Raw genomic sequence first — 25975 nt, 5'->3', positions numbered from 1 at the left:
TGTGTGGCTGCCCCCTTAGAACATTGTGGCATTCGGTGAAGTCTATGGAGAGGTAGAAGGATAGACCCCCCCCCCCCCCCAAGCGTGGCCTCCGAGACCAACAGAACAGAGGTTTCCCTGGAAGAATCAAAAAAAAAAAAAAAGAAAAAAGAAAAAAGAAAAAAAAAAAGAAATCAATAGTACAAGCATGAGAAAACACACAGGCCTGAGACATAGGCACAAACACACAAACACACACACGTCCCGGGAAGACTGCAGAAGGAACGCGTGTGGTAAGGCACATCATCAAACTGCAAGGAACCTTAAAAACGACAGAAGCAAACAGGTAATACAGAGAGGATAGGCATGGCCGTGCTGTTTTAGAGATGCATGCTTCTGGGCCCTAAAAGATGGAGACAGGTGGACGTCAAGGGAGGGAAACGAACACGGAGGCCCCGAGCCAAGCGCCCCAAAGCGCACACCGACTCAGACCTCCGCGGGCACAGATCGGCCAAAAGAGAAGCACCCGCAGAAAGCGGCAGATCGCGGGGGGTCCGGAGGCAGGCTCAGGCGGCGACCCGGAGAAAACACGGGAGGAGAAACAGCCGGGCACGCCGCGGGGACCCACGCGACCCCCGACAGCCGCCCCCTCCGCCCTCCGCGGGGCCCCCCGCGCGCCCCGCCGCCCGCGCCCCGCGTCCCGGGCTCCCCTGCGGGCCCGCCCGCCCGCCACTTCCCAGCTCTGACGCGGGAGCCTGCTTCGCACCAATGAGGCCCCGGCGCGGCCGGGCCCTGCCCCTCCCCCAGGAAGGTGTGTCCGCGGTTTCCACACCTGAAACTTCCTAGGAGAGCCAGATCCCTCCCTCCCGTCCGGGCGGGGAGGGGCGGGCCGCGGGTGGGGCGGCTGGGGCGGCCGGGCCTGCGTCGGGGACGGCCGGCCGGCGCCTGGGACCCGGAGGGGACTCTCGGGCCGAGAAGGCATGTGACACTGCCCAGGTGGGTGCCCTCCTCCCTCGCCGCTCGGGGGCCCCGGGCGGGGCGGCTGTAGAGCCCCGGCGGAGGTGAGGGACGGCCGGGAAGGACGGGGAGTCTAGGCCTTCACCCCCCCACCCCCCACCCCTGGCCAGCCCCAGCTGGGTCCCCGGGCACGGGCTCCGGAAATGGGGGGCAGGGCAGCTAGGCAGAGTTCGGGGTGTGTGACCGAGTACCCTGGTCCGAAGAGGAAGGAAGCTAGAGGGAAGGCTCTCGCCTGAAAAATTTGCTTCCGGCCTGGTCCCCGCCTTGGAAGTGGGCACCCGGACCCCAGATGTTCCCCGGGCCAAGAATCGGGCCTCTGCCTTCAGGGTCTCGGCCCTGGGGAAACCTAACCCCCGGGAGTAAGAAATAACTGAGGTTCCCTTTGTGGTCCTTGTCCCCTAACTAGAGGTGTTTTTTGTCGTCTCCTTTTTCTTCCCCGGGCCTGGGCCTTCCTTCATTTATCTTCCTCTGGATTCGCATGCTGTGTACGTCTAAGTACACGCCTCTCCTCTGCCCCACGAAGCGCCTGAACGTGTAAAAAGGACTCCTGCCCTGCCCCCACCCTATTCCCCCATATATTCGAAGTACTTCCAAAGCTTCTGTCGATGGTGACTTTGCATTCTGCAGTTGGGGAGGTGAGATGGGGTTGCGGTGGGGGTGCTGGATCAACGCTAGTTCTGAGCATCATTTATGGTTGCCTTTCAGCAGGACTGCCCTAGGAAAGCTAATCCGGATGTCCCTGGGGTTTCAGATCTCAGGCCCTTTCCCCTTCCTGGATCTTGGATTCCGGAGACAGATTTGCCTTCCCATGTACCTAGAAGTGAACTCTGGCCAGGGCTCTTGTCAGATTGAGGGGGAAGGGTGTGTCAGACCAGGGAGAGAGGGTGACTTTCTTTTCCAGTTTCTTCCCTCTGCTCCCCGACTTGCGTTCCTGGTCTTGCAGCCTTGGCCCCCTGCGGAAATCCCAGCTCCTAGCTACACAGCTCCGCATGTGGCCTCTTTCTCAGACTTACTGTTTTACCTACACATGGAGCGTGAGGGAGCTCCTGGCCCCGGGCCCCAGCAAAGCGGAGGTCATTTGTTAACCAACCTGGGTTAACAAAACCGAAGACCTGCCTAGTGAGGGGGTTCTTGGGGGCTGGGGAGGAGGAAGGATGGGGATATCAGTTCTAAGAGAGTGTCTTTAGCAGGAGGATTGCATGTTGTTACCCTAGCAGGGAGGAGAGAGGCCGGGAGGTAGGCAGGTATGTACTCTTAAAAGAGCACAGTAATTCTAAATATAGTCAGGGGTCCTCATATATTAGGGGTCCCCAGAGTGTATGGCTTCCCATAACAGTCTGTCTGAGGTTGTCTGTGGCCACATGAAGTATGGTGTCTGTAGGATAGACAGGAACGTGTCATTTGTGGTGTGTGGAATGGTTGGTCACAATGCGGTGTGGACAAGAATGGGGTCACTCACAGGATCATGGGTCGAACAGGAACAGTGTTGCTGAAGTGTCAGTGGTGTAGACTCAAAACAAGTGACTTGCAGCTTCTGCTGTAGACAGAGATGAGTCACTGTGTGTATAGAGTGAACAGGAGCTGGTCATTTATAGCATCTGCAAGGACCAGAACAAGGTCCCCCTCAGGGTCTGTGTTAAGGACACACAGAGGGCGCTCACGCTCATGTTATCTATGTGGATGGCACCAGGGCCGTGGATGGATTTGTGGGGTATATGTCATTTGCCACTAATGATGTTCCAGGTAAGCCCGTGTGGTCTACAAGACAGCGGATGATGTGGTGTTTTCAATTATCAGGGAACACATAAGAGATGTTTATTACACTTTTCATCGGGATGGTGGGGCTTTCCTCAAATGGATAGAACACAGGTGTTGGCAAGCTAGTGGTCCAGAAAGCTCTCTTATTTTAGTATCTTTGTAACACTGCAGGCAATATTATCAAAGAGTGAGTAAAGGCACATATCTGTATGGTGGTCTTATTTTCTAAATCAAAATGAGAATGTTTTGATATGTGCGGTATTTTCCTAAGGTGAGCCGGAGTATAGACGATATCGTGTAAATTCAGTAGTGTTGTAATCTCAAGAGTATTGCAGTGATGTTTGGTGTAAGTCAGATTCTAGAATACTTGAATCTGACAGTACAAAATCTGGGAAGCCTGGCCCTGAAAAATACACATGACACTCAACATCGGTTCAAAGAACAAGCAGTATGATAGGGAGGAGGGGATAATCTGTGAAATACAATTCCCTGTCTGGTGACTAGAAATGGACAAGACCTAAGGTGTTGGGGGGCTCCAAGGGAGACACTGAGCTCTGTCGCTGTATTTATTAATAGAGCGACTTAGGGCTTTGTCTTGCCAGAAGTTACATGTGGATGGGGTCAGCAGATGCAAAATGTCTCTGGTCTAGAGGAAGACCAGTTTACCATGATGCCACAGTTTACCTGTTTTCTGATAATTGGTGGTTATTCACCCCCTTCCCCCAGTGGAGATGAGGAGGTAACTAACATAACGGGCAATCCAAAAAGCCTCTCTCCTGATGCCTTTATGCGAGTGGAACCATGACTTGGTCGTGCCTGATTGCAATAGCATTACTAGGACAGGATCAGGTATAGGGGACACAGGGTATGTATTTCCTCTGTGATAAATGGTGGCTGATCCGGTGACTGCCATTATTTCCTAGTGGATAGAGGCAGTGTCAGGAATAGTGCCAGTGGGCTTGTAGGAGACAGACACGCATCGTGTAACTTGAACTGAAGAGGTCTGTGCGGCACAGGGTACAGAGAGATGCAGCCTGAACAGAGCAGGAAGACACGGGTGTATGTAGAGGCCGTCCGTCCTGAGGACATGAGAGTGTGTGTGGGGACAGGGCCAGGACAATACAGATGTGGGTGACAGAAGACTTAGGGCTTACACAGTCTTCTTAGGCCTGTAGGAGCCAAGTTTCACAAAGTGTTTACGGCGAGCAACTATAGTTATTTAATGTGTGGTTGAGAGAATAGGGTCACGTCACAGTATCATCCATAGTGATTATAGTATTTTGTACTTAGGTCTAGAAATAGGGAGCAAATCACACACCGTGTCAGTTAACTGGAAAAGGACATAAAAATTCTTTTATGCAAGTATGCTTATGTTAGACGTGGCTCTGTGCCCCATACAGATGGGATCTGTGTCTATGGGGTGGCCAGGAACCTGTCACACGCTGCATCTGCGGGGTGGCTGGGGACCTGTCTGTTTGGTTATATCAGGCTCTATTGCGTAGAAACTGCAAGGGCGGCTTATGGCCTGTGTGCACGTGTGGATGGGTGCCTGTGCCAGCGTGTATATGTGTGTGCAGTATCTCAGCAGGACAGCAGACGTTTTGGGTGCTGGGCTCCCACATTAAGCCTAGAGAAGATAGGAAATGTGCGGGTCCAAGGGCAGCTGTGGGTTCCGTAGGCCCCCGGGACCTTCTCTAGGCCAGCCACCTGCCAGCTTCTTCCAGCAGGACTTGGGGCTGCTTCTCACAGACTTGCGTCGGGAGACCTTGGTTTGAGTTCACCTGTACCATTTTGCTTAAGAAGTCTGAACAAGTGCCTAGGTTATGTGACCTTCACTTTCCTCATCTGCAAGTGTCTCTTGTATGTCCCTAAAAATCCTTCCAGCTCATGAATCCTACATTTCTCTTTTCTTCTTTCTCTTTCCTTAGCAGTAATTACAATCCCTAACGCTTCTGTGACCCTTAAAGTTGACACTGTACATTTTAATGTTATTTGATCTTCATTAGAACTCCTTGCAAAGAAAGAATGTAAACCCTTTTTAAAGATAAGAAAATGGCCGTTCCAATAAATTGCAGGATTCCTACAACTGTCTGAAATTACAACGAGCAGAACTAGCAAGATATGTAAAAGACCGAACTAAAAATCGAGTGACGTTCTTTTAACTCTGTTTTCTTCCTCTCTTCATCCATGCAATAAATCTTTGTGGCAAGCAAAGGAAGCTGCAGGCAAAGAGACTGAGCAGCTAACATGGCAGTGTTTGAGCCCTGATGAAGTTCATTCTCTAGCCCGGAAAATAGACATGAACTTGGTAATTACAAGTGCAGTGAGTGTGAGAGAAATAAAGGGTTCACTGGGGCAGAAGAGGATGCCGGGCACAGGAGCAGCAGAGGCCCACAGCATGGGAGTAGGGGGTTCGGGGGCAGAGGGCAGTAAGGCAGAGGCCAGGCGTGGAGGGCATATAATCCAGGCTAAATGTTTGGGTTTCATCCTATTGGCGGTCGGAGGCCACTGAAGAATTTAAACTACAAATGGGGCTTTTCAGGATCACTCCCATGCAGAGCAGAGAATGCCTTGGGAATAGGGCAGGAGGGGCGCCTGGGTGACTCAGTTGGTTAAGCATCTGACTTCAGCTCAGGTTACGATCTCGCCATCTTGCCGTCCGTGAGTTTGGGCCCCGTGATGGGCTCTGTGCGGACAGCTCAGATCCTGGAGCCTGTTTCAGATTCTGTGTCTCTCTCTCTGTCTGCCCCTTCCCTGCTCGCACTCTGTCTCTCTGTCTCTGAAAAATGAATAAACCTTAAAAAAAATTTTTTTTTTTTTTAAACAGGGCAGGAGAAGCTCTGTGGAGGCTGGTGGCCAGGCTGTACCCCAGGTGGCCTGGTAACAGAGGACAGGAGAGCGCACCAGGGGCTAGCAGTGCGGATGGAGAGATGTGCACAGATGTGAGGTGCATAGGAGGTGGGCCCAACAGGACTTGGCAACGTGTGCGATATGGGGCAGGTGGGGCCAGGAGGGAAACAAGAATTTTGTTCTGTAATTGAAAACCATTTACTGAGCACTTAATGTGGGCTGGGTGTTGTGCTAGGTGGAGACAGTTGAGCGAGACGGATGTAGCTCTTGATCTTGTGAAGCTTACCCCCTGTTATTTGGGATAGATGGTAAATCAAGATGCACACAGAATGGTAACCGTACAAATGCTACAGAGAAGTGACGTGAACGATCTCTGGTAAGTGGTAGACAGAGGGGCACAGTGACCTGGTCAGAGGACTGGGAAATCTTCCAGGGTTAAACCAGGAGTATGTAGTCTCGCAAATAACAAGAAAGAGTGCTAATGTTAGGAGTATCCAGTACCGACAAGAGCCACAACATTGGCGATTGTGGGGGCGGTGGGTAGAGCGGTACCAGTGAGGCACGGATAGAGGCAGGTGGAGAGGTGAGGAGGTGAGGACCACACGCATGAACAATTCTTTTACGGTTTAGATGAGAAAGCCAGGGCCATGCTTCAGTTGTGGGATGGCTCTGACAGAGAGGGGGCGAGGGGTGAGAAGAAGAGAAAAATCCATGCCACAAGAAGCCGGGCTGAAGAACACGGCGCCTCGGGGCAGGGACGCCTCTTGTGCCTTCAGAGCAGGAAGCAGGAAGAGTGGAAAGAGCCAAACGCAGAGCGCTCTGAATCACGAGGAGTTGAAGCCGCACCTCTCTCCACTGGTTTCTAAATTCTTTGCAAGGTGGGGGAGGTGGTATTCTTTTGGAAGTGAGAAGACAGGTGGGAAGGTCGATCTTCTGAGAAGTGATGGGAGGAGTTCATAAGGTTGAAAGCAGCGGGGGTGTAAGAGAGTAGCGGGTACTCACCCAGCAGGTGTCCTGGACCTGGCAGAAAGGGGCAAGCACCATGTCTGCTCTGTTTCTAATCTACTGAGTCTAGTTATCATTCCGCTTTACAACAGCTGCTTCTAAAATTACATACAAAATTAATAATGAGTTATAAGGCCCTGCTAGACACTCTAGAAGAAAATAAGATGAGTAAAATCCAGACTGTACATAGGGAGATAACACTACGCCTGAGTACCTCGGACTCACCTGCTACAATGGCCGGACCTATTTTAATCCAATCAGCAGCTTTGGAGGAAGATTCCGCCTTCAGACTCTGCTTCTCTGGGCTGTTAGATCTAGGGTGTGTCACTCACAGTGTCTGGGAGTTATAGGGGACTGAGTCACGCTTGGTGTCCAGAGAGTAGACCGGGAGAGACAGTATGACCTAATGCAATCTAGAGAGTAATGACCCCTGGGAGTCCTTGGTGCTCTTTGACAACGGTCTCACCCTCTAATTGAATCATTTATTATCTGTCTCCTCCACAAGCCTCCATGAGGACACAGTCTTTCTCTGTCCTGTCCACTGAATGCCCCGCACTTAAATATTGGTAAATATTTATTACATGGGTAAATAAATAAGCCTACATACATTTTATAGAGGCTTTTGCTTACTTTGTTGAGTATCTTTTGTCTCAAAGAATGACTCTGAGTGGAACCAAAGAAATCCCCCACTCTCGTCCTTTCTGCTGTGTTCCTTTGATAGGTAGAAGCAGAAAGGGTGATGGACACTTTGTGTTTTGTTCCTCTCTAGGGCTTCGCCCTGATGCGGGCTGAGGAGCCCCCACTCAGGGCCTCGACCCCCATCCCTGCCATAGCAGAGCTCGGTGTTACCCCTGAAGCCCTCAGGGGGAGCAGTCAGACCGCCGCCTGGGGGCCCGAAGGTCGAGAAGGCTAGGTGCCATCCTGTACCTGGGCAGAGCGACGCAGACTCTCGGAGACGCAGCAAAGAGACCTAAGGGATGTGGACAGCTGTGCAGCTGACAGCATGACCTCGTTCCCCAAGGAAGCCTCTGCAGGTGCGGAGACCAACCAGGAGGACGCTGCGGGTGAGACCTGGGGCACTCCAGAGCATCCGGAGGTGGCGCCTCAGAGCCCGGAGGACGGACGGGCAAGGACACGGGCTCCCGCAGAGCCCGGGGCCTGTCCTGCCCAGGATGAACACCTGGACATGGTCCTGGTATCCAGTGAGCTGGGTGGCCGCATGGAGATGGAATTTAGACCAGAACTCACTTCTTTGATTTGGGGAACGGAACGTGCAGAAGAGAAGGGGGAGACTTTTCCAGACACCTCTGCTCAGCCCAGATTTGGACCTGCCTGGGAAGAGCATCTGTCAGAAACCAACCAGCCACGGGGCTCCGTCAGGCAGGGGGAAGAGCTGCGGTCTCTGGGGGCGCGAGAAGGTCAAGGGAGAGGGGCACTCGAGGGGCTGGAGGAGCAGGGGCTAGCGGAAGTGGGGTTCCAGGACGGAGGAACTGTCAGGGAGGGTGGGCATGTGGGGGAGCAGGAGCAACTGGCAGAGCCGGAGAAGGGGACGGAGGGAGAACACGGGCAAAGCCAGGAACAGACACCAGGTGATGTGATGCTCACAAAACAGAGAGAAAGAACGAGGCTTTGTGGGGAATTGGAAAGTCTGTGCTATGGTGAGGAGGAGAGGAAGCCTCGGGGCCAGCGAGGTCTACAGCAGGGAGAGGAGGGGAGGAGGGCGTTAGGGGGGACAGAAGAGGGGAGCGTGGACGCCCCGTATGAGGAGAATCAAAGCCTGGTGGGGAAATCAGGGAGAGTAACTGGAAGGCAAGAAGGTCAAGGTCTGCAGGGGCAAGTGATGCCGGGGAAGGGGCAGGTAGAGGAGGCGGGGTCAAGTGAGGAGGAACCAGGGAGTTGGGTTGGGGACCCGCTGTGGGGAGAGGGCAGACAAGAGAGTACCAGAGAAGGGGAGGCCCATGATGGTGTTTCCACACTGGCTCTGGTAGCCCCTGAGGTCTCTTCTCCCTGTGACTTATTTCTAGACGCCTGTTACCCCATGACCAGTACTCCTGGGACTCAGAAGGAGCCTCGGGCTGAGGAACTATCCCCTACAGCTCTGGGTCCTACACTGGAGCCAGGAGGATGGTCCTGCCAGCCCGTTTCTTTACCTGGCTCTTTTCCTGCTGGGGAGTCACCTGACCAAGAAGCAGCTCAGGATAGCCAGCAAGAGGGATCTGAGCCTGGGAGGGGGACGGTGTTCAGCTTGGGGACTGAGATGGCCTCTGCCAGTACATCCGGGACTCCTCCAAGGACACCAGACTCAGCTCCTTCCAGTCCTGCTGAAGTTTCCCCCAGCACAACTACATCATCATCTGCCAGCTCCCCACTTGCCTCTCCCAGGAGGGAGCCGTCTCTTGCTGCACATTCTCTAGAAACCTCCAGAGCATCTGTTTGGACCAACAGGGCATCTCATTGTGAGGCTTTGGAGACTCCTGCTGCTGCCCTCCATGGCTTCCCCTCTGCAGAGGCCACCGTGGAAATCTCCACCAGCTCTAGTTGGACCAGCCCTCAGAGCCCCCCCAGCCACCCTACAGGGGCTGTCCAGCACCTGAGGAGCAACTCCTTCCCGGGCTCTCATAGGACAGAGCCGACTCCGGACCTGCTGGGAATATCACTTTCCTTCTCCCATTCAGAGTTGCCCCAGAGGCCCCCCAGACCTGCCATCTCTGGCTCTGTGATTCCAAGAAGGGACAGGAAAGGTGGTAGGGACCACAGGATCATTCCAGAATCCCCTAGTTCATTATCCACTCTGGGGCAAGACTCTCAAGAATTCACTTCAAATCCAGAAATGTCCAGCAGTCCCCACAGCAGCCAGCCGTGGGGCTCCCCACACACTTCAGCCTTTTCCCCAGGGCCTCCTGCCTATGGCTCTTCCCCACCCCTTGTCTCTGTAGATACGAGGATCCATGAACCTCTGCCCCCTCCTACCCCAGAGAAGAGGCATGTCCAACCCTCCATGGTGGAAAGAGACAGCCATCTCCATGCAGGGGTTTCCACACTGAAGCGGTGTGCCCTTCCTCTTCCATTGGCCCCAGGTTTGGGGCTACATGGCCCCCCCAAAGGCCCACTTCCCCCAGTTCCTGACCCCCTTGTGGCAAGGCAGCACCGACCTCTGCCCTCTATCCCAGACACGCCCCACCCTCCTCAGACCTCGTTCTCCCGCAAACTGAGATACAACAAGCCATTACCCCCAACCCCTGATTTGTCCCAGTCCCACCATCCTGTTTCTTTTAGTAGTGCAAGGATCTACAGGCCTCTACCCCCTGTCCCTATTATGGATCCCCCCACTGAACCACCCCCATTACCCCCAAAGTCCAGGGGGAGGAGCAGGAGCACTCAGGGAGGACTCATGAATTCAGGGGGTCAGGGCAAGCCAAGGCCTGTTTGTCAAGAGTGGACAGTCTCCACTCCCCATTCTGCTGGACGTACCTCCTGGCCCCCAGCTATGGGTCGGTCGACAGACTCTTTGGCTTCTACCAGCAGGAATAAGAGTGAAGTGTCCCCTGGCATGGCTTTCAGCAACATGGCAACCCTTCTGAGTCCCTCTTCCCCAACCACGCCCTGGAATCTGGAGCTCCAGGGACCTGCCTCTGAACCAGGACCCTCAGAAGAGTCTGAGGCCCCTGCCAGAGGGTCTTCGAGAAGAACAGCCCCTCAGGAAGGAGCCAATGGCCTGAGGAGGTTGGATCGAGGCCAAGCAAGGCAGTCAGACAAACTCAGCCATCCCCACCTGGAGAAGGCATCCAGCTGGCCCCACAGGCGAGACCCAGGGAGACCCCCGGAGGGCGGCAGCGGGCAGGTTGCAGACCCTGGCGAGGGGTCCAGTAAGCACAAGGGCTGGAATCGGCAAGGCCTGCGCAGGCCTTCTATCTTGCCTGAGGGCTCTTCAGGTGAGCAAAGAGCAGGGATCATGGGGACACTCGTGTCGGACCACGCTTTCTCCAGCTCTTTCCACCTCACTCATCTTCTGTCCCCAGGGCTTCTGCTCTTCCCTCTGCTGGCTTCACTCATCCACATACCCAACCTCAACTCAGAGTGTTGTGGTGCTCACTGGAGCACTCTGCCTTCTCCTTCCCCTCTACCCCTGTCACCCGCCATGGTGTTCTTTTATTGTGTTTGTTTTTCCCAACTCTTGGGCTCGGTGTCCTCCTAGTAGTAGAGAAAACTTCCTCTTCTTGTCTTCTGACCCCAGGGACGAGGACATTACCCGGCAATAGTGTCCTCGCATGCTTTCTGCTTGGGCACTGTCCTCCCAGCTGAGCCCTCATATCCCCCCAGATGCCTACGTCTCCCACTTTAGGTCTTTCCTGCTTTGGCCGTCAGAGTGTGCCTCTAAAACCCCGTTACTTCACCATTTCCATTTTCAGAGACGAAAGGTCCAGCCGTAGAAAAATCCCCTGGCTCTTCAGACACCATCGTTTTTCGGTGAGTCATGTTTTCTCCTAATAGACACACTTGTACTGTCTCTTCTGAGGATACCGAGATTTCCATTAGTTGCCAGGGGTTCTGGGACCCTGTCTCTTCCAGAGATGGGGAGGGGAAGAGACCTAGACCAGGATTCCAGAGCAAGGGCATCTTTTATCTTCCTGGTTCTGTCAGCTGGGTCTGAATCTCCCATCCTCCTAGGTAGGCCCGTTAGCCATGAACTAACCGCCCCGTGAAAGTTCAGTATGTCTTCCAGAAAAGCTCTGAACTGCCTAAAAATGGGTCGGGCCACAACTTGCCTCTTCAGGGGATTCAGCCCTGACACCCCAGCACACATCCCAGAAATCAGACTACCTCATCTCTAGTCACCTGGGGCTTCTCTGCCTCAGTGGCCAGCAAGCACCCCAGAGCCCTGCTTGCCTCCACAGGGAGAAGAAACCAAAGGAGGTGTTGGCAGGCTTTTCAAGACGCTGCTCGAAGCTCGTCAACTCCTGTGAGTACCTTGAAACAAAACCGTAGACCCGCGTGGCTTGCTGCCCAGCACTGGCGCTCGTGGCTCCCCACTGCGGGGTGGTGATATCTGCGGGGAGAGAGGATTGGCAGGAGACCCAGAAGCAGCTTGACGGCTTCTGTCTCTGTGCCTCAGCATCCCTGTCTCTCTCGTTCTCTCCCTCTGCCCTGCTGCCTCGCCCCTGCAGCCCATCTGCTTTACCAGGAGTACAGCGATGTGGTTCTGAACAAGGAGATTCAGAGCCAGCAGCGGCTGGACAGCCTGGGAGAGGCGCCGGGGCCCGCCTCCCCCCGGCAGCCCCGGAGGGCCCTGGTCTCCTCGGAGTCTTACCTGCAGCGCCTGTCCGTGGCCTCCAGCGGCTCCCTCTGGCAGGAGATCCCGGTGGTGCGCAATAGCACCGTGCTGCTCTCCATGACCCACGAAGACCAAAAACTGCAGGAGGTACCGGGCAGGGCAGGGGCGGACTGGAGGGAAAGCAAAGGCTCTCATTTCCTGCTCGCTACCGCCACCGGCAGCAAGAGCTGGCTGTCCCCATCACAAACCCACCATGTGCCCCTGCACCACGGCTATCGCTCCTCTCCGCTCCTCTCCACTCTGATGCGTCCGAACTGCTTTCTGAACCTTCCCGCTGGCCCTCCTCCCTGCTTGCACTCGGCACGGGCCACTTCCTCCCACCTGTCACTATTTGGGCTCGTAGGACGTGACTGTGCCTCTGAATTTGTTGGGAGGAGTGTGGAATTAATCCCTTCTCTGCTGCTTCAGTCTAGGCTAAGATTTCCCTCTTCGACCAGGGTTCCACACGACACTGGAGGTTTTCTCTTCGACCAAAGCACCTGCAGTGGCTCTTTGGCTGAGTCCTTTGTAGCTGTCCTGTGGTCCACTGGTCTCCTAGAGGCTTTGGAATGACCGTCAGTCGCAGCTCGGTCCTTAGACCCAGTGGCAAGGCTGTTCGGTGTTTATTACCGTTAATAGGTTTTACGTGGAGAATTGCTCTTAATAATCTGAAATAGGGTTAGAACCTTTCTTCCCAGGAAGACAATATGGCACCATGGAAAGGCATCACGGAATCCTGTTTGTGTATCTGGCTTCCGGAGTAAATGACCTGGTTGTGAGCCCACTTCTCTGTTTGCTGGCTTTTTAACTGTGACCAGATTACTTGCTCTTTCTACCTCTCTGTATTGCCATTCGTAAAACTGGGTCACCAATAGTCAGTGGGAGAACCAAAAAAGATAAGTGCCCAATGCACAGTAGTCACCCAAGAAATGTTTTCTACTGTACTGTAATTTCAAGTCAGGCCAACCTGGGTGTGAATCCTGGCTTCACCATTTACTAGCTGTGTGACTGCAAGTTCGATAACTTCACTAAATCTGTTTCCTCACCTAAAACTCGAGGATACTGATGTCTTCCTTTCAGGGTGGCCATGTGGTTTAAATGAAATGTCGCTGTCTGGCTTTCAGTGTGAAGTCTGGTGCCTAGTTTGATACATATTACTGCCAGATTCTCCCTCTCTCGGAGGTGGGAAGGAGGAAAATGTTGGCCAGAAGGACTTAGAGATAAGCAAATCAAACAGAGGCAGCTATAAATTGTTTAGGTTTTTTGAGGCTCAGGCTTGGGGCTCTTGTTCTGACCTCAACTTGTCAAGCATACAGAGGATATGTAGAAAGTCAGTGATCTGCCCAATGCTTAAGGACCAAACACCAGGAGAGCGTTTGGACCCTGGCTCTCTCACCAACTCCAGCATACTGGGGAGCCCACCAGGGCTGCTGGGCCAGCCCTGGTCTCCGTTTCTGCGAAGAGAAGCCTCTGTGCTTATATGCACGTAGTCCTTTCATAAAATAGCACTTCCGGGGTCTACGAAGTGCTTGCACCAACCCCATTTCTGGTGACTGGCAGAACGTCCTTATGACATGGGGGTCACTGTACCTACACAAAAAGGCAAGAAGCTCTGAGGTTCAGTGAGGTTAAATGAGCCACTCCAAGTCCTGTCGTCAGTTGAATGTTGGAACCAGGACTCAACCGTCATTACCAGGGTCATTACCCAGGTGTGCGCGTGTGTCTTCTTTGCCTTTTCTGTTCTGTTCGTGCATCTACCCCGAAGCTGCAGGCTTGGACGAAGAGTAGGGGTGGCCCAGCGCGAGGACAGGGCCGGGAGCCATTGCGCCCCCTGCTGGAAAGTCCACACAAGTTCTCACGTGCTGGCCCTTCTCCATTAAACCTCAACAGCACCAACTCGTTCTCAAATATCCTCTTTGCGCCCGTGTTTCCCCAAACCTCAAATCACCTTCATCCCCTAAATCTGTTCCTCTTTCAAAGTCCTGTGGCTCAGAGAGTGAGTCAGTCCGCCATTCATTCAGCTACCAAACTCCAAAGCTGACACATTAGCTGTGACTCCGTCTGCTCTTCCAGCCCCCGTTTCTAGCAAAGAACCAGGTTCTTCCGAATCTGCCTCCTCAAAAGTTACGAAACTGGCCTACCTCTCCCATCCCCGTGGCCATTCAGGCTTCCATCTGTCACCCGGAATTACTACGACGGCTTCCTAACGTGACACCCCTGCCCCTTCGGCTCTTTTCTCCATGCCGTGCTCAGAAATAGCCTTTACAGAAACCAAATCTGATCAGGTTATTTCCCTACATAAAGCCTCTTTTAACCTTCCCGTTGTCTTAAGTCCAAACCGTTCACCTTGTTTACGGAATCCTCCAGACGACACCCCATTTACCTCTCCAGCTCCAGCTCCTGCCACTCCTTTGGTGTAAATACTTAGTTCCCCAAATCACTCAGTTTATTTAAGCTTCTTGAAAGTATCTTTTCCTCTTCTACCTTTAGGGGCTTGTACACATTCTTCCCTCGGCCTCAAATGCTCTGTCCCTGTCCTCCCGATACCAGGTTAGGCTCTGATGTGACTGCAAGCTATCAGAGAGGGTCTGCCCCCTTCCCTGCTCTGCCCCTCGAACATTATGCAGTGGCTAGCAAATGCCAGGAACTCCAGAATGATGTTATGTTATGTTATGTTATGTTTGTTTTTTTATGTTATTTTAATGTTTATTTATTCTTGAGAGAGAGAAAGAGCAAGCCTGAGCCGGGGAGGGGCAGAGAGAGAAGGGGACAGAGGATCTGAAGCCAGCTCCGTGCTGACAGCAGCGAGCCCGACGTGGGGCTCAAACCCACAAACCGTGAGGTCATGACCTGAGCTGAAGTCGGACGGTCATCCGGCCGAGCCACCCAGGCGCCCCTTGGTGACTATTTTTAATCAATCTCCTCTCCTACCCTCCAGGCCAAATTCGAGCTGATCGTGTCAGAAGCCTCATACCTGCGCAGTCTGCATGTGGCAGTGGACCATTTCCAGCTTTCCGCCCCACTGCGGGCCACCCTTACCAACCAAGAATACCAGTGGCTCTTCTCTCGTTTACAGGACGTGCGTGAAGTCAGCACCACGTGAGATTCCTCTTGTCCCAAACTCAGCCTCGGTGTCTTTAGCCTGTAAACTGTCAGTTGGGTTTTCTTTTCTCTCGGAAACCCTCTCCTTGCTCTCCCTCCATGATTCCCAGCGCTGTGGGAATAGGGAGAGCAAAGAAGGGGAGAAGGTATGCGGGTGGGTAGATCCGTTAACGGGTAAACAGAGGAATGAGAGATGCTTCCCAGGTTGAGGGGATGCACTGGAGGTGGGATATGGGCAACAGGTGAAGATCAGAGAGCCAGAGCAGAACCAAAAGAAGAACAAGAAATGGAATATAAAGAGCAGAGGGTTAGATTGGGGCAAACTAGGGATTGCCTTGGAGAGAACGCTAGAGCACGGCAGGGGCACCGAGGTAAGGACAGTCAGTAGAAGTTACCGCCTAACAGGAAGAAGGAGTCACAAACTCAAGGTGTAGGAGGGGCCCGTCAGCTGCTCACGTGAGGCCCCCAAGTCTCATGAGACGTGTGTGAATACCGTACAGGTTCCTTTCAGACCTGGAGGAGAACTTCGAGAACAACATCTTCACCTTCCAAGTGTGCGATGTGGTCCTGAACCATGCCCCCAACTTCCGCCGGGTCTACCTGCCTTACGTCACCAACCAGACCTACCAGGAACGCACCTTCCAAGTCCTGCTGTGAGACCTGATCCCTATTCAGTCCCCACGCGAGCCCTGCAGTGACCTTGCTGCACTAAAACCCCCGGGCCCCAATCCCAAGCAGCATCCCAAGAGCCCATGTTTCTTGTGCCTGCTTTGTGATCCCAACCCCTAAGCACCTTCCGGGTCAGACGCCCTCAGCCGTCACATGTGGGTGCCCCCACCATAGACATTCCACTGCATCTCTACTCCCTGTGCCTCCGCTGTGTCCCCAGTCCTCCCCACGGCCCTCCTCACTGGAGGCTCGCTGCCCACGCAGGAACAGCAATAGCAGCTTCCGGGAGGTTCTGGAGAAGCTGGAGAGCGATCCTGTCTGCCAGCGCCTTTCCCTCAAGTCCTTCCTGATCCTGCCTTTCCAGCGCATCACCCGTCTCAAACTGCTGCTTCAGGTACAACACGTCCCCCCCCCGCCCCCTGCCGCCCTGTCCCCCAGACCTCTTCCTTCCACCCGAAAGAGATGATCTCCGGCAGCCCCAGGGCCCGGGACCATGCATGCTTCTGCCCCTCTTCCACACCCTGTGGACCACGTGAGCCTTCTTCTGCCCACCGCCCTCACCGTTCTCCCTCAGGGTGAATTTGCTGCAAAAATTTGGTTCCTAGATTTCAGTAGCTTACCCACAATTCTCTCTTCCTGTTTTCCCGTCCCTTCTTTCCATCTGGCTCCTGCTTACTGTTTGTCCTACAGAACATTCTGAAGAGAACACAGCCTGGCTCTTCAGAGGAAGCAGAAGCCACCAAGGCACATCATGCCTTGGAGGAGGTAAGCAGCCACCACCCCCACTCAGACGCCCAGGATTGTCCTTCACAGAGAATTCTTCTGCGCAGGCCCGTGACTCCAGAGAGCAGGGGTCCCTGCTCATGGGATCGCTCAGCCACCTCACTGTACCCACCAAACCTCCAGACACCAGCCCCCTCCCCCCAGCCTCCTTCCCACACTGAGGATGCTCTACACCAAGGGGCCATGCTGTCACTGCCACCAGCCCCAGATTAAATCTTACATCCACTCCGCCCCGGAATGGCGTCAGGTCATACAAAATATACCCGAGGCCTAGAACTGCCATTTGGTGCTGCCCTCACACCATTCCAGCCTGCTAGAAAAGACAGAGGCCGTCGCAACCAACTTCCAGATTTCTTGCAGAGGACTCAAAGATCAAAGCCTCTAACACAGTGCTCTTCCTCTTTCCTCAACCTACCCACGGTTCAGCTGATCCGAGACTGCAACAACAATGTCCAGAGGATGCGCCGGACAGAGGAGCTCATCTACCTGAGCCAGAAGATTGAGTTTGAGTGCAAAGTGAGTTGGTCCCCTGCACCCCCACCCTGCCTGGGAAGCCGCCACAGGCCAGCCTCTAGCGTAGAACCATCTTGCTCGCGCCGTCCCGGTCTCTGCCCTTACTGCTGTGTGTCTTCTATTCTGGCCTGTTTCTGGGACACCCAAATGCCTACTTCAGTCTCTGTGGTATATTGTTAATTGAAAAGGGAAGACACAGAGCTGTGCGTACCGTAGCATATTACTGTGGGTACAGATCTGTGCGTGCATTTGCTTGTGTCTACGTGGAGATAGGCTGGAAGGGACACATGAGAAAGGTAGGACAGGGGTTACCTGAGGGGGAGAATGTGCATTTGGAAATGGGACAGGTGAGAGAGAACCTATCAGTGTAAGCCTTGATGACAATAACATTTGGTACTTAAATCAGTCAATATTTGATCAAGTCTTCATCTAATCTAACCAACGCAATATGAAATGGATTCCAAATATAGGGCCAAAATCTCCCATCAAAATACAAATGTAAAATAAGCATTCCGCATTCAGATTCCACCTCAGAACAGGTCCCATCCTCATTTCCCTCGAAGAGAGGGGAATCCTTTATCCCCGTATTAATTGTATTCCAGCACCCCTGTCTTTACCCAACTTCCAACTCCGAGCAGACCCCACCTACTTCTCCTTATCCCTATTCCCACATATGACTCCAGCTGCTCCTGTTATGTCTCTGGTTGTAATCAGAGAAAGAACAAATGTCAGAACTGCACAAATCCTTTAACTTCTAAGACACGCAGCATGCGGTTCCCTGCCGTGTTCCTTCACATGCCTCAACTGGGGTCATCCAGTTCTCCTTCAGTTCAGGCTTCTAGGGCTGGGCTGTGTCACATAGTCACTGTCCTGGGTTGGAGCGTAGGCACCTTCTGTTCGCCTGATGGGTGGACGTGGGGGCCACACAGTAGACAGTGGTAGGTAGAGGGCTCTGGGAGGAGCAGTCTAAGTGGATGGGTGATGAACAGGAAGGATGATGTGGAAGAGGGTGTCACTGGTGGAAGCCACGAGGAAGAGGCATGGTGAGGAGGGCGGGACCCAGGAAGCCTCTCGCTTGCCCTGTCTGTGACGCCCTGCCTTTTCTGTCCTCCCCTCCCTGTAGATATTCCCGCTCATATCGCAGTCACGCTGGCTGGTGAAGAGTGGAGAGCTGACGGCCCTCGAGTTCAGTCTCTCCCCAGGGCCGCGAAGGAAACTGAACACGCGTCCAGTTCACTTGCATCTCTTCAACGACTGTCTGTTGCTGTCTCGGCCCCGAGAGTCAGTGACTAGAACGGGAGGGAAAGGGGATGGGGCCAGAGGGCAGGACTAAAAGGGACAGTAAAGGGTCGTGTTCCTGGGGGAGCCCTTTTCAGTGGCTCAACCCATGGAGTGCAGGTCATGAGCTAAAGAAGAGAAAGAAAGGTCCGAAGCAAAAAAGGGGATCCCACCAAATTATGTCACAAGATCACGTGGCAGGGCCTGAACTGTGTTGTAGACATGGAGCAAAATGTAGCAAATGAGCTGCTCGCATTCTCAAATTAGCATGTTTGGGCTAGACTCAGCCTACTAGTCTAGAGGTTCTTAGCCAATTCCAGATCCTAACTCTTTGGTCCTAAGGGCTTTAGAAAATTTGTATTGATTTGATCTCTTCAACTCTTTAAAGTGGTGAAGTATTCATTGTACTAGACATGTGGTTTCCCAGCTCTGTGACAAATCCCTGGGGACTCTGGAGCCACCATCTTGGGAGCAAGGTAGCACCATCTCGTGGTTTTTATGAGGATTTGCAAGCTGCAAAGGACAGGGATTTTGAATCCAAAGGTATGATGGTGGATAAGTATAACAACTGTAGAATCAAGTTGAAAAGCCTCGTATTTTGCAGGGGTAGCCGGTTCCTGGTATTCGACCATGCTCCCTTCTCCTCCATCCGAGGGGAAAAGTGTGAAATGAAGCTACACGGACCTCACAAAAACCTCTTCCGGCTCTTCCTGCTGCACAACGCACAGGGCACCCAGACTGAGTTCCTCTTCAGCACAGAGACCCAGTGAGATGGGGCTGGGCAGAGGAGTCAGGGGGAGGGAGGAAGGGCGGACAGCCTGGGAAAAAAGTGGGGCTGAGGCAGAAACTGTGTCCAGAGGACAGCCGCAGCACGATCTAGCCCATTCTGGACTGAGAGCATCCGAGGAGAAATCCAAACCCAAACTCTGAGCTAATAGATGACTTGCAGGAGACGGGGTGGGAAGGGGTACAGAGTTGCTGCCGATGTTTAGCATCTATTTTCTGCTCTTCAGTCAAGAAGGACAAAGTGAGCGAGACAACAGAGAAGAGACGGGCTGGTATGGAGTAACTAAAGAATTGAATTACTGACGTCCACGAGTCATGTGTATAAGCCAGAAACTCTTCAGTGCCGAAGGCTGGTGGACACTTTGTGACTAAGACAAGCACTGGGGTGTCTTTAGCTTTCCTCCCTCCCACTTTCCAACCCAGGCCTCTGTTGAGCAGAAATCCATAGTGTTGACAACTATGATTTGCTCATGTTTTTAGTAATAATAATAATAATAATAATAATAATAATATACATTATTATATATTATAATATATTGTGTTATATATTTTATAATATATCATATTATATAATTACATTATTATAATAATATAATACACACACATTTTGGGGAGTATTAAAAATAATACCTATAAAATGTAGTAACAGTGCCTAAAACAATGAACAAACTATAAGCTCATAGCTGTTGCTGCTGTTACAAGAGATACAAGAAGCCTCTCCCTTTAAAGGTTTGACATGATGCCAAACGGTCTGAGGATCGATCCCTATGTTGTAGATACTTTTCCGTTTTGTCTCTTGGAAGACATCTCCGGGTAGGATCGACCTTACCCGTCTTCACTTATGGAATAGAGGGGCTGGTACAGGGGTTTGTATGCAAACTGTGACCACAGTCAGGTAGCCAGATACAGACTCCTGTTCTTTGTTTAGTATTTGGGGCAGCCTCTTCCTGGAATAGAAATAGTGTCAGCTCTCAATTACTCCAGCGTTTTTGGAAGCAGAGGCTAAGATAATGCAAAATCCTTCAGATGATTACAAAATCAGCTTGGGTTATATTGCACGACCCCAAAAAAAAAAAAAAAAAATAGCACAGATATCTCCCTGATCTAATTGTGATTACAAAATATTTTTCATCTCTGAAGTATTTGGTGGAAGGGAGGTGGGGAGTAGAGTGTAGAGAATTCTGCAGAGTGATAGTGGGGATCTAAACTAAGATGGACATCTTGCTTATTACAAAATGGAAAATCTCATGTGTCTAATTGACAGCTGACATTATGTCCCCACTTGAAAGATATGCCATTAAGAGGGTAAGCCTGGAAAGAGAAGGAGAAAAATAAAGGGTGACAAAACACATTAACACACAGTTGGAGATCTTCTATTTCCAACCAAGCAAAGTCCCATTGACTTTTGTGCTTGATGTCATTGAACTAAACAATGCTTTGAACTGGCCAAGTCTTTCCCACAGTCATTTCCCTACCCCATCCTTGGCCTTTGTCCTCTACCCCAGAGCTACAGCTGAAGCAGCTGACCCTGCTTTGTTTTCTCAGAAGTGAAAAGCTTCGATGGATCTCAGCCTTGGCCATGCCCAGAGAGGAGTTGGACCTTCTAGAGTGTTACGGTGAGTGAGGGTATAAAAGGCAGAGAAAAATGGCAGGGCCAGAAGTCACCTTTGGATGCAGGACTTTAGGAGGCTGGGTGGTAACTCTGAGAACCTTCCACTTATTGCTTTTATCCAGAATTTCAGAGTGGAAGTCTGGCCATTGGAGCTTAAGCAGCTGAGATGATCCACCTAAGACTACTCACCACTATGGCACCACCTCCTCTGCCGTGTATCTTCTCCCTTGGGCCATAATTTGCTCTTTTTAAATATTTGTCCCTGTAAATCTATCCTGCGATTATTCTGCCTAGATTTTACCTGCCTGAACGTCTTGGGGAAATAGGGAGAAATAGGATGGTTGGAGTAGGAGTTGTGGAAGGAAGCAACCCAGTAGATCTGTCATAACCACACCCTCTCCTGTGAAGAATGACCGGAGCTCACCACCCTTAGCCCAGGCTTCCAGATAGCCACAGACATACACGCACATTATGCATGTGTCTGGCATTCATGTGAAGAGTAGATTTCTGGGTCTCCTAAAGCCCCACAGTTGTCCTTCAGCGAGAATTCCCTGACTGGTATCCAGAGAGGAACTGAACACAAAGGAACACTGGTGACTCAAAAGAACAAACAAATACAAAGAACCTCTGAAAAGGAAGTAGGAGAACTCAGGTTGTAAACTGAGTTCTATTACCTTATTCACTCTGTGAACCCATCTGCTGGCCTTCAGTCCCCCAGCTGGAAGGAAGGCAAGATGTCCTCCTTCACTGTGGTCTTATGAGTGGCAGATTGGAGATAAGCTTTAGAAAATGGATCAGGGCGCCTGGGTGGCTCAGTCAGTTGAGCGTCCAACTTTAGCTCTGGTCATGATATTACAGTTTGTGACTTTGAGCCCTGCATCGAGCTCCCTGCTGTCGGCACAGAGCCCACTTCGGATCTTCTGTCCTGCTCTCTCTGTCTCCCTCAAAAATTAGTAAATATTAAAAAGAAAAGTAAATGAAATACAGACAATAATGCAGCATTCTGTTTGTTTTCTGAGGGAACCAGTGCAGTGTGGTAAAGGAGAAAGAGTGTAAGTTTGGAGGCTAATGGGTCAGAAGACCTCTGAGGCTTGTTATCTTGATCTTAAAAACTATGGAAATTTCGTCTGGCTCACAAAAACACAGAAATACAGAAAATCCAGAATCTCCCGAGGGGTCATCTTGATCAACCCAGTCGTTTACAAGTGGGGAAACCAAAGCTGAGGGGATTGAGTGCCTTACTTTGATTGTACCTGGAGCCCCATGGCTGCAGCTCTTCCAGCCCGATCTGGTAGGTACTGTGACAAAAATGGAGAATGAGTCACAGCTTCAGATTTTACCATCTAGTTGAAGAGGCAGAACGCATACACAAGGCAATTAGACAAGAGGTAGATGGTGTGGTCTAGACAATTAGTGTTAAAGGAGTTCAGGATCCTTGGTGGACTGAAGAGTCAGGGAAAGTTACAGAGGGAAGGTGGGCCTCTAGCAGAATCTGAGTATTTGTAATGAGTCACTGAAGGTTGTTACAGTGGACTTCTCAATGCATCTTCCCCAGAGAAATAGAATTTTTGACTCATTTCAGTTCCAGTATTTTCATTTCCTTATTGGCCATTTTGTTTCCTGGTAGAGGAGAAAGATTCTTCTGTCTCACTTGTCTGTAACTTTCTAAAGCCCAGACTTTATCCTGAGTCCTCATATGCTTCCCCTGTAATTCCTCTTCTGGTCCAGTCATTTGCCTTTCCTAACCTCTCTTCGCCCTCTTCTCTTCCAAAGACTCCCCGCAAGTACAGTGCCTTCGAGCCTACAAACCCCGAGAGAATGACGAGTTGGCGCTGGAGAAGGCAGACGTGGTCATGGTGACTCAGCAGAGCAGCGATGGTAAGAGGGAGAGCCCATGAGTAAGCTGGGCGTTGGAGGTGGGACACTATAGGTAGATGTATTCATTTCCTAGGGCTGCATAACAAAGTACCACAAGTACGGTGCCTTAAAACAATAGAAGTTTATTCTCTCATGGTTCTGGAAGCCAGAAATCCGAGGTCAAAGTGTTGGCAGGGCCGTACTCCCTCTGAAGCCTTTCAGGGAAGATCCTTCCTTGCCTCTTCCAGCTTCTGGTGGCTCCAGGTATTCCTTGGCTTATGGCAGTATAATTCCGATATCTACCTCTGCCTTCCTTCTGTGTGTGTGTGTGTGTGTGTCCAAATTTCTGTCTTTTTGTAAGGGTACTGATTATATGGGATTAATGGCCCACTTTACTCAGTATGACTTCATCTTAACCTTACTAATTACACCTGCAACAACCCTGTTCACAAACAAGGTCACATTCTGAGGCACATGGGGTTAGAACTTCAACATATATTTTGGGGGAAACATAGTTGAATGCGTAAGAGTAGTTCAGGAGTAGGCAGTTGTAGACCTTGCCAGACCTAGAGCAGCATGGTTAACATACTGAGAGACTGGATTTCCCAATGCTGGGGCCTCCCTAGTCATTTCAGCCTTACCATTCAGAAAAGTCTGGGGGAATTATTGTGAGTCTGTCCTGGGTAATTCTTCTTCCCACCCATTGCCTGTAGGCTGGCTGGAGGGCATGAGACTCTCAGATGGGGAGCGAGGCTGGTTCCCTGTGCAACAAGTGGAGTTCATTTCCAACCCAGAAGTCCGAGCCCGGAACCTGAAGGAAGCTCATCGAGTCAAGACTGCCAAACTACAGCTGGTGGAACAGCAGACCTAGCTTTCTCTGGGAGGAATCCCCTGAGCATAAGGACAAGATGTTCCTGGAAAGGGCTGGCCCCAGAACCCTTCAACAGAGGCTTTCTGTGGACCAAGAACTAGACCTTCGGAAAACTCAAGAACAAAAACCCAGCTACCAGTTGCTAGTCCCAAACCTCCTGTTTTTGTGCTTTGTGCTTGGTGGAGGGATTTTGAAGGACTTTGCACTGGACTCTGAGAAGCTTTTCTCATAAGAAAAGGGAGAAATGGGGCCTAAGCCAAGGAACTTTACCTCTACTACCATATAGTACTTAAACATTCTCTGTTTCCAGAATACAGATTCAGGGCTGACCAAAGTTAACATCGCGGCTACAAGTTAAACAGAATCTGATCTCAGTTCACTGGAGGGAGATGTTTAAGGGGGATTAACACACCACATGAGAGGATCAAGCTAGTGACCTCTAAGGTGCCTTCCAACTCAAGAGATTTTCCCTAATTATTGGTGTGAGGTCAGGGCATGCATCTCTGGGATCTATGTCTGTTGGTGGCAATGTGAGGGTTGTACTCTCTCACGCTAATAAACTTGGCACTTCTCTGAGTGTTTTCTTCTCAGACTCCTGAGCACTGAACGGGGTTTGGAACATGGAATTCTGTGAGAATTCTAGGCCATTTGATTTAGGTACCATGAAAGACCAAGATGGTGCCTAGATCAGGGCAGATGCCAACTCTTGCTTTATGATTCCCAAGAGTTTGGGCAGCTTCTCTGTTTGTTACAGCCTCAGAGGTTGTACAAGGGGTTAAAAGGAATTGACGAGTGGTAAAAACCCCATTCAAACCTTTTTTACTGAACCTATAAGTTAAGCATAGGTTAGTTCGAATGGATTTGGAAATCCTACTGAGACCATTCGTGATTTTATATTTTGACTTGAATTATGATGAAGGTATCTTCCCAGCTGTTTCATCCTCTTTGTGAAAAGTAGCGTGCTATAATGGAAGAGTCCTAGAACCCAAGTCAAGAGACCATCTTGCTGTACTGCCATAGTTCAGCCTGTCCATGTCTCAGTTTCCTTAAGTGTAAAAGGCAGGATTGGGCCAATCTCAAAGTCCTATCCAGCTCTGCAATATAGGATTCTCTATCTCCTACTGGATTGCCTTCCTCGATTTAGCATCACTGTATGATTTTTCATATAGAGCCCTCACATAGTCACCTTTTAAGCTGGATCATTATAGTTCTTCTGTGGACATTCTACTGCTCTGTTTCATCTTTAGGAGTGCCCAGGAGTAGCATTGCATTGCAGCTTTGTGCAAAGGTAAGAATAATGGTGTAAATTTTGTCCTCTACCCAATTAAGGATGATACAACACGATAGTCTCATGTTTGTTAACACATTCTGTTTTCTACCCATCCTAAAATATAGTTTAGCTGGCTTAATTTTTAGAAAAGTTATCACTGTAGTAAGATGGGACTCACTTATCCTAAAAAAGTTGACATGACTGAAAAATCTAAAATAGGGATGGTTTTAGAGAAGTTCAATTGAAGTTTTCACTATTTTCATAAAGCCAGCTTTTTATTATTAATATATGATATATTAATATGTATATACTGTATGTAAATTAGCAATTGGTTCTTCTTAATAGCTTTAATAATTAACATAATCCACATTATTTGTTCAAACCACTATTTGACTACTGGCCATGTGGCTCAAACAGAGCCGTATCCCAATCTTTATATTTTCTAGGCAAATTCTCCCTTATTTTCCCAAAGAGATACAATGTCAACTTCTGAATGATACACATGCAAATAATTTTCTTAATTGAATGACTACTTCTTTGTTTGAAGTTGCTAAGGCTTTCTGGGTGTCTTTGAAGCTGACATTTATAAGACTAAAACTGCCTTTAGATATTTAATATGTATTCATTTAATTGGGTTATTCTCACCTAATCTGGGAGATTAAAAGACAATTGGCTTCTGCCTGTCTTTTGTTTTAAAAACAAAAACCAAACAAAAACTTAGATATGAGTAATCTCTACTCAGTTGAATTGCTAAATTTTCTATCCTTTGGGTTTTGGAGAATTGGGTATAGGTCTACTTATTGTTTCTTCTTTCTTCAGATTTCCATAATTCAACACAATTTATTCTTGAATTCTGATTGACGTCATTATCTTAGAAACAGCAATTTCTGATAAGAGATTGTGCAAACAACCATTACCAACACGTTTGGGACAGAATTAACATCTGAGGCATGTATGAATATACAGTGTTTTTGTTTTTGTTTTTAAGCAAAACCATGCACATGGATAGTGTCTTCAAGAGACATCAAGGGTAGTTCTTTATCGCCCTTTTCTGGATTGTAACACGCCTGGAGCTTAGCAGATTTCTGCTGAACTATTTCCTTTGTGCCCTTGACCACACTGAATTTCCATCTATCACTTTTACCACTAACACAGCTTAGAAAGCTGTTCTTTAAAATTTATTTTCACCATTAACTCTTCACTTACAGTTAACTATGATCTTAAGTTTTTTATTGTGTACTATTTGCTCTGCTGTGGTCATTTGTAATAATTTTAATAATTTCAGCCTACATGTTAATATCTGGAAGGCTCACA

General features: G+C 50.4%; 2 protein-coding genes across 2 annotated transcripts; both read left to right on the top strand.

Moving 5' to 3' along the window:
- Positions 1 to 389: 389 nt before the first annotated feature.
- Positions 390 to 7661, top strand: LOC128314664 (synapsin-1-like). The gene is made up of 4 exons (XM_053217783.1): positions 390 to 703; positions 787 to 975; positions 5582 to 5712; positions 7379 to 7661. Exons 1-4 carry the CDS (start codon positions 390 to 392, stop codon positions 7399 to 7401), a joined length of 657 nt encoding a protein of 218 aa, XP_053073758.1. The 3' UTR covers positions 7402 to 7661.
- Positions 7523 to 25975, top strand: ARHGEF5 (Rho guanine nucleotide exchange factor 5; the record flags this gene model as incomplete). The annotated part of the gene is made up of 14 exons (XM_053217782.1): positions 7523 to 10541; positions 11019 to 11076; positions 11505 to 11569; positions 11775 to 12028; positions 14859 to 15019; positions 15523 to 15675; positions 15956 to 16085; positions 16382 to 16456; positions 16901 to 16990; positions 18111 to 18268; positions 18870 to 19031; positions 20597 to 20667; positions 22437 to 22541; positions 23234 to 25975. Coding segments are annotated over 14 exons (4659 nt in total), but the record flags the coding sequence as incomplete, so codon positions are not given.

The sequence above is a fragment of the Acinonyx jubatus genome, chromosome A2, assembly GCF_027475565.1.
Source record: "Acinonyx jubatus isolate Ajub_Pintada_27869175 chromosome A2, VMU_Ajub_asm_v1.0, whole genome shotgun sequence".
NCBI lineage: Eukaryota > Metazoa > Chordata > Mammalia > Carnivora > Felidae > Acinonyx > Acinonyx jubatus.
This window is presented reverse-complemented; position numbering and strand designations above follow the sequence as displayed.

Excerpts from the sequence above, each read along its gene's own strand:
- LOC128314664 (XM_053217783.1), top strand. The coding sequence starts at position 390 with ATGGAGACAGGTGGACGTCAAGGGAGGGAAACGAACACGGAGGCCCCG. Across the intron at positions 704-786 it reads GCTCCCCTGCGGGCCCGCCC|GAAGGTGTGTCCGCGGTTTC; the intron begins GCCCGCCACTTC and ends CCCCTCCCCCAG. Across the intron at positions 5,713-7,378 it reads AGATGTGAGGTGCATAGGAG|GGCTTCGCCCTGATGCGGGC; the intron begins GTGGGCCCAACA and ends GTTCCTCTCTAG.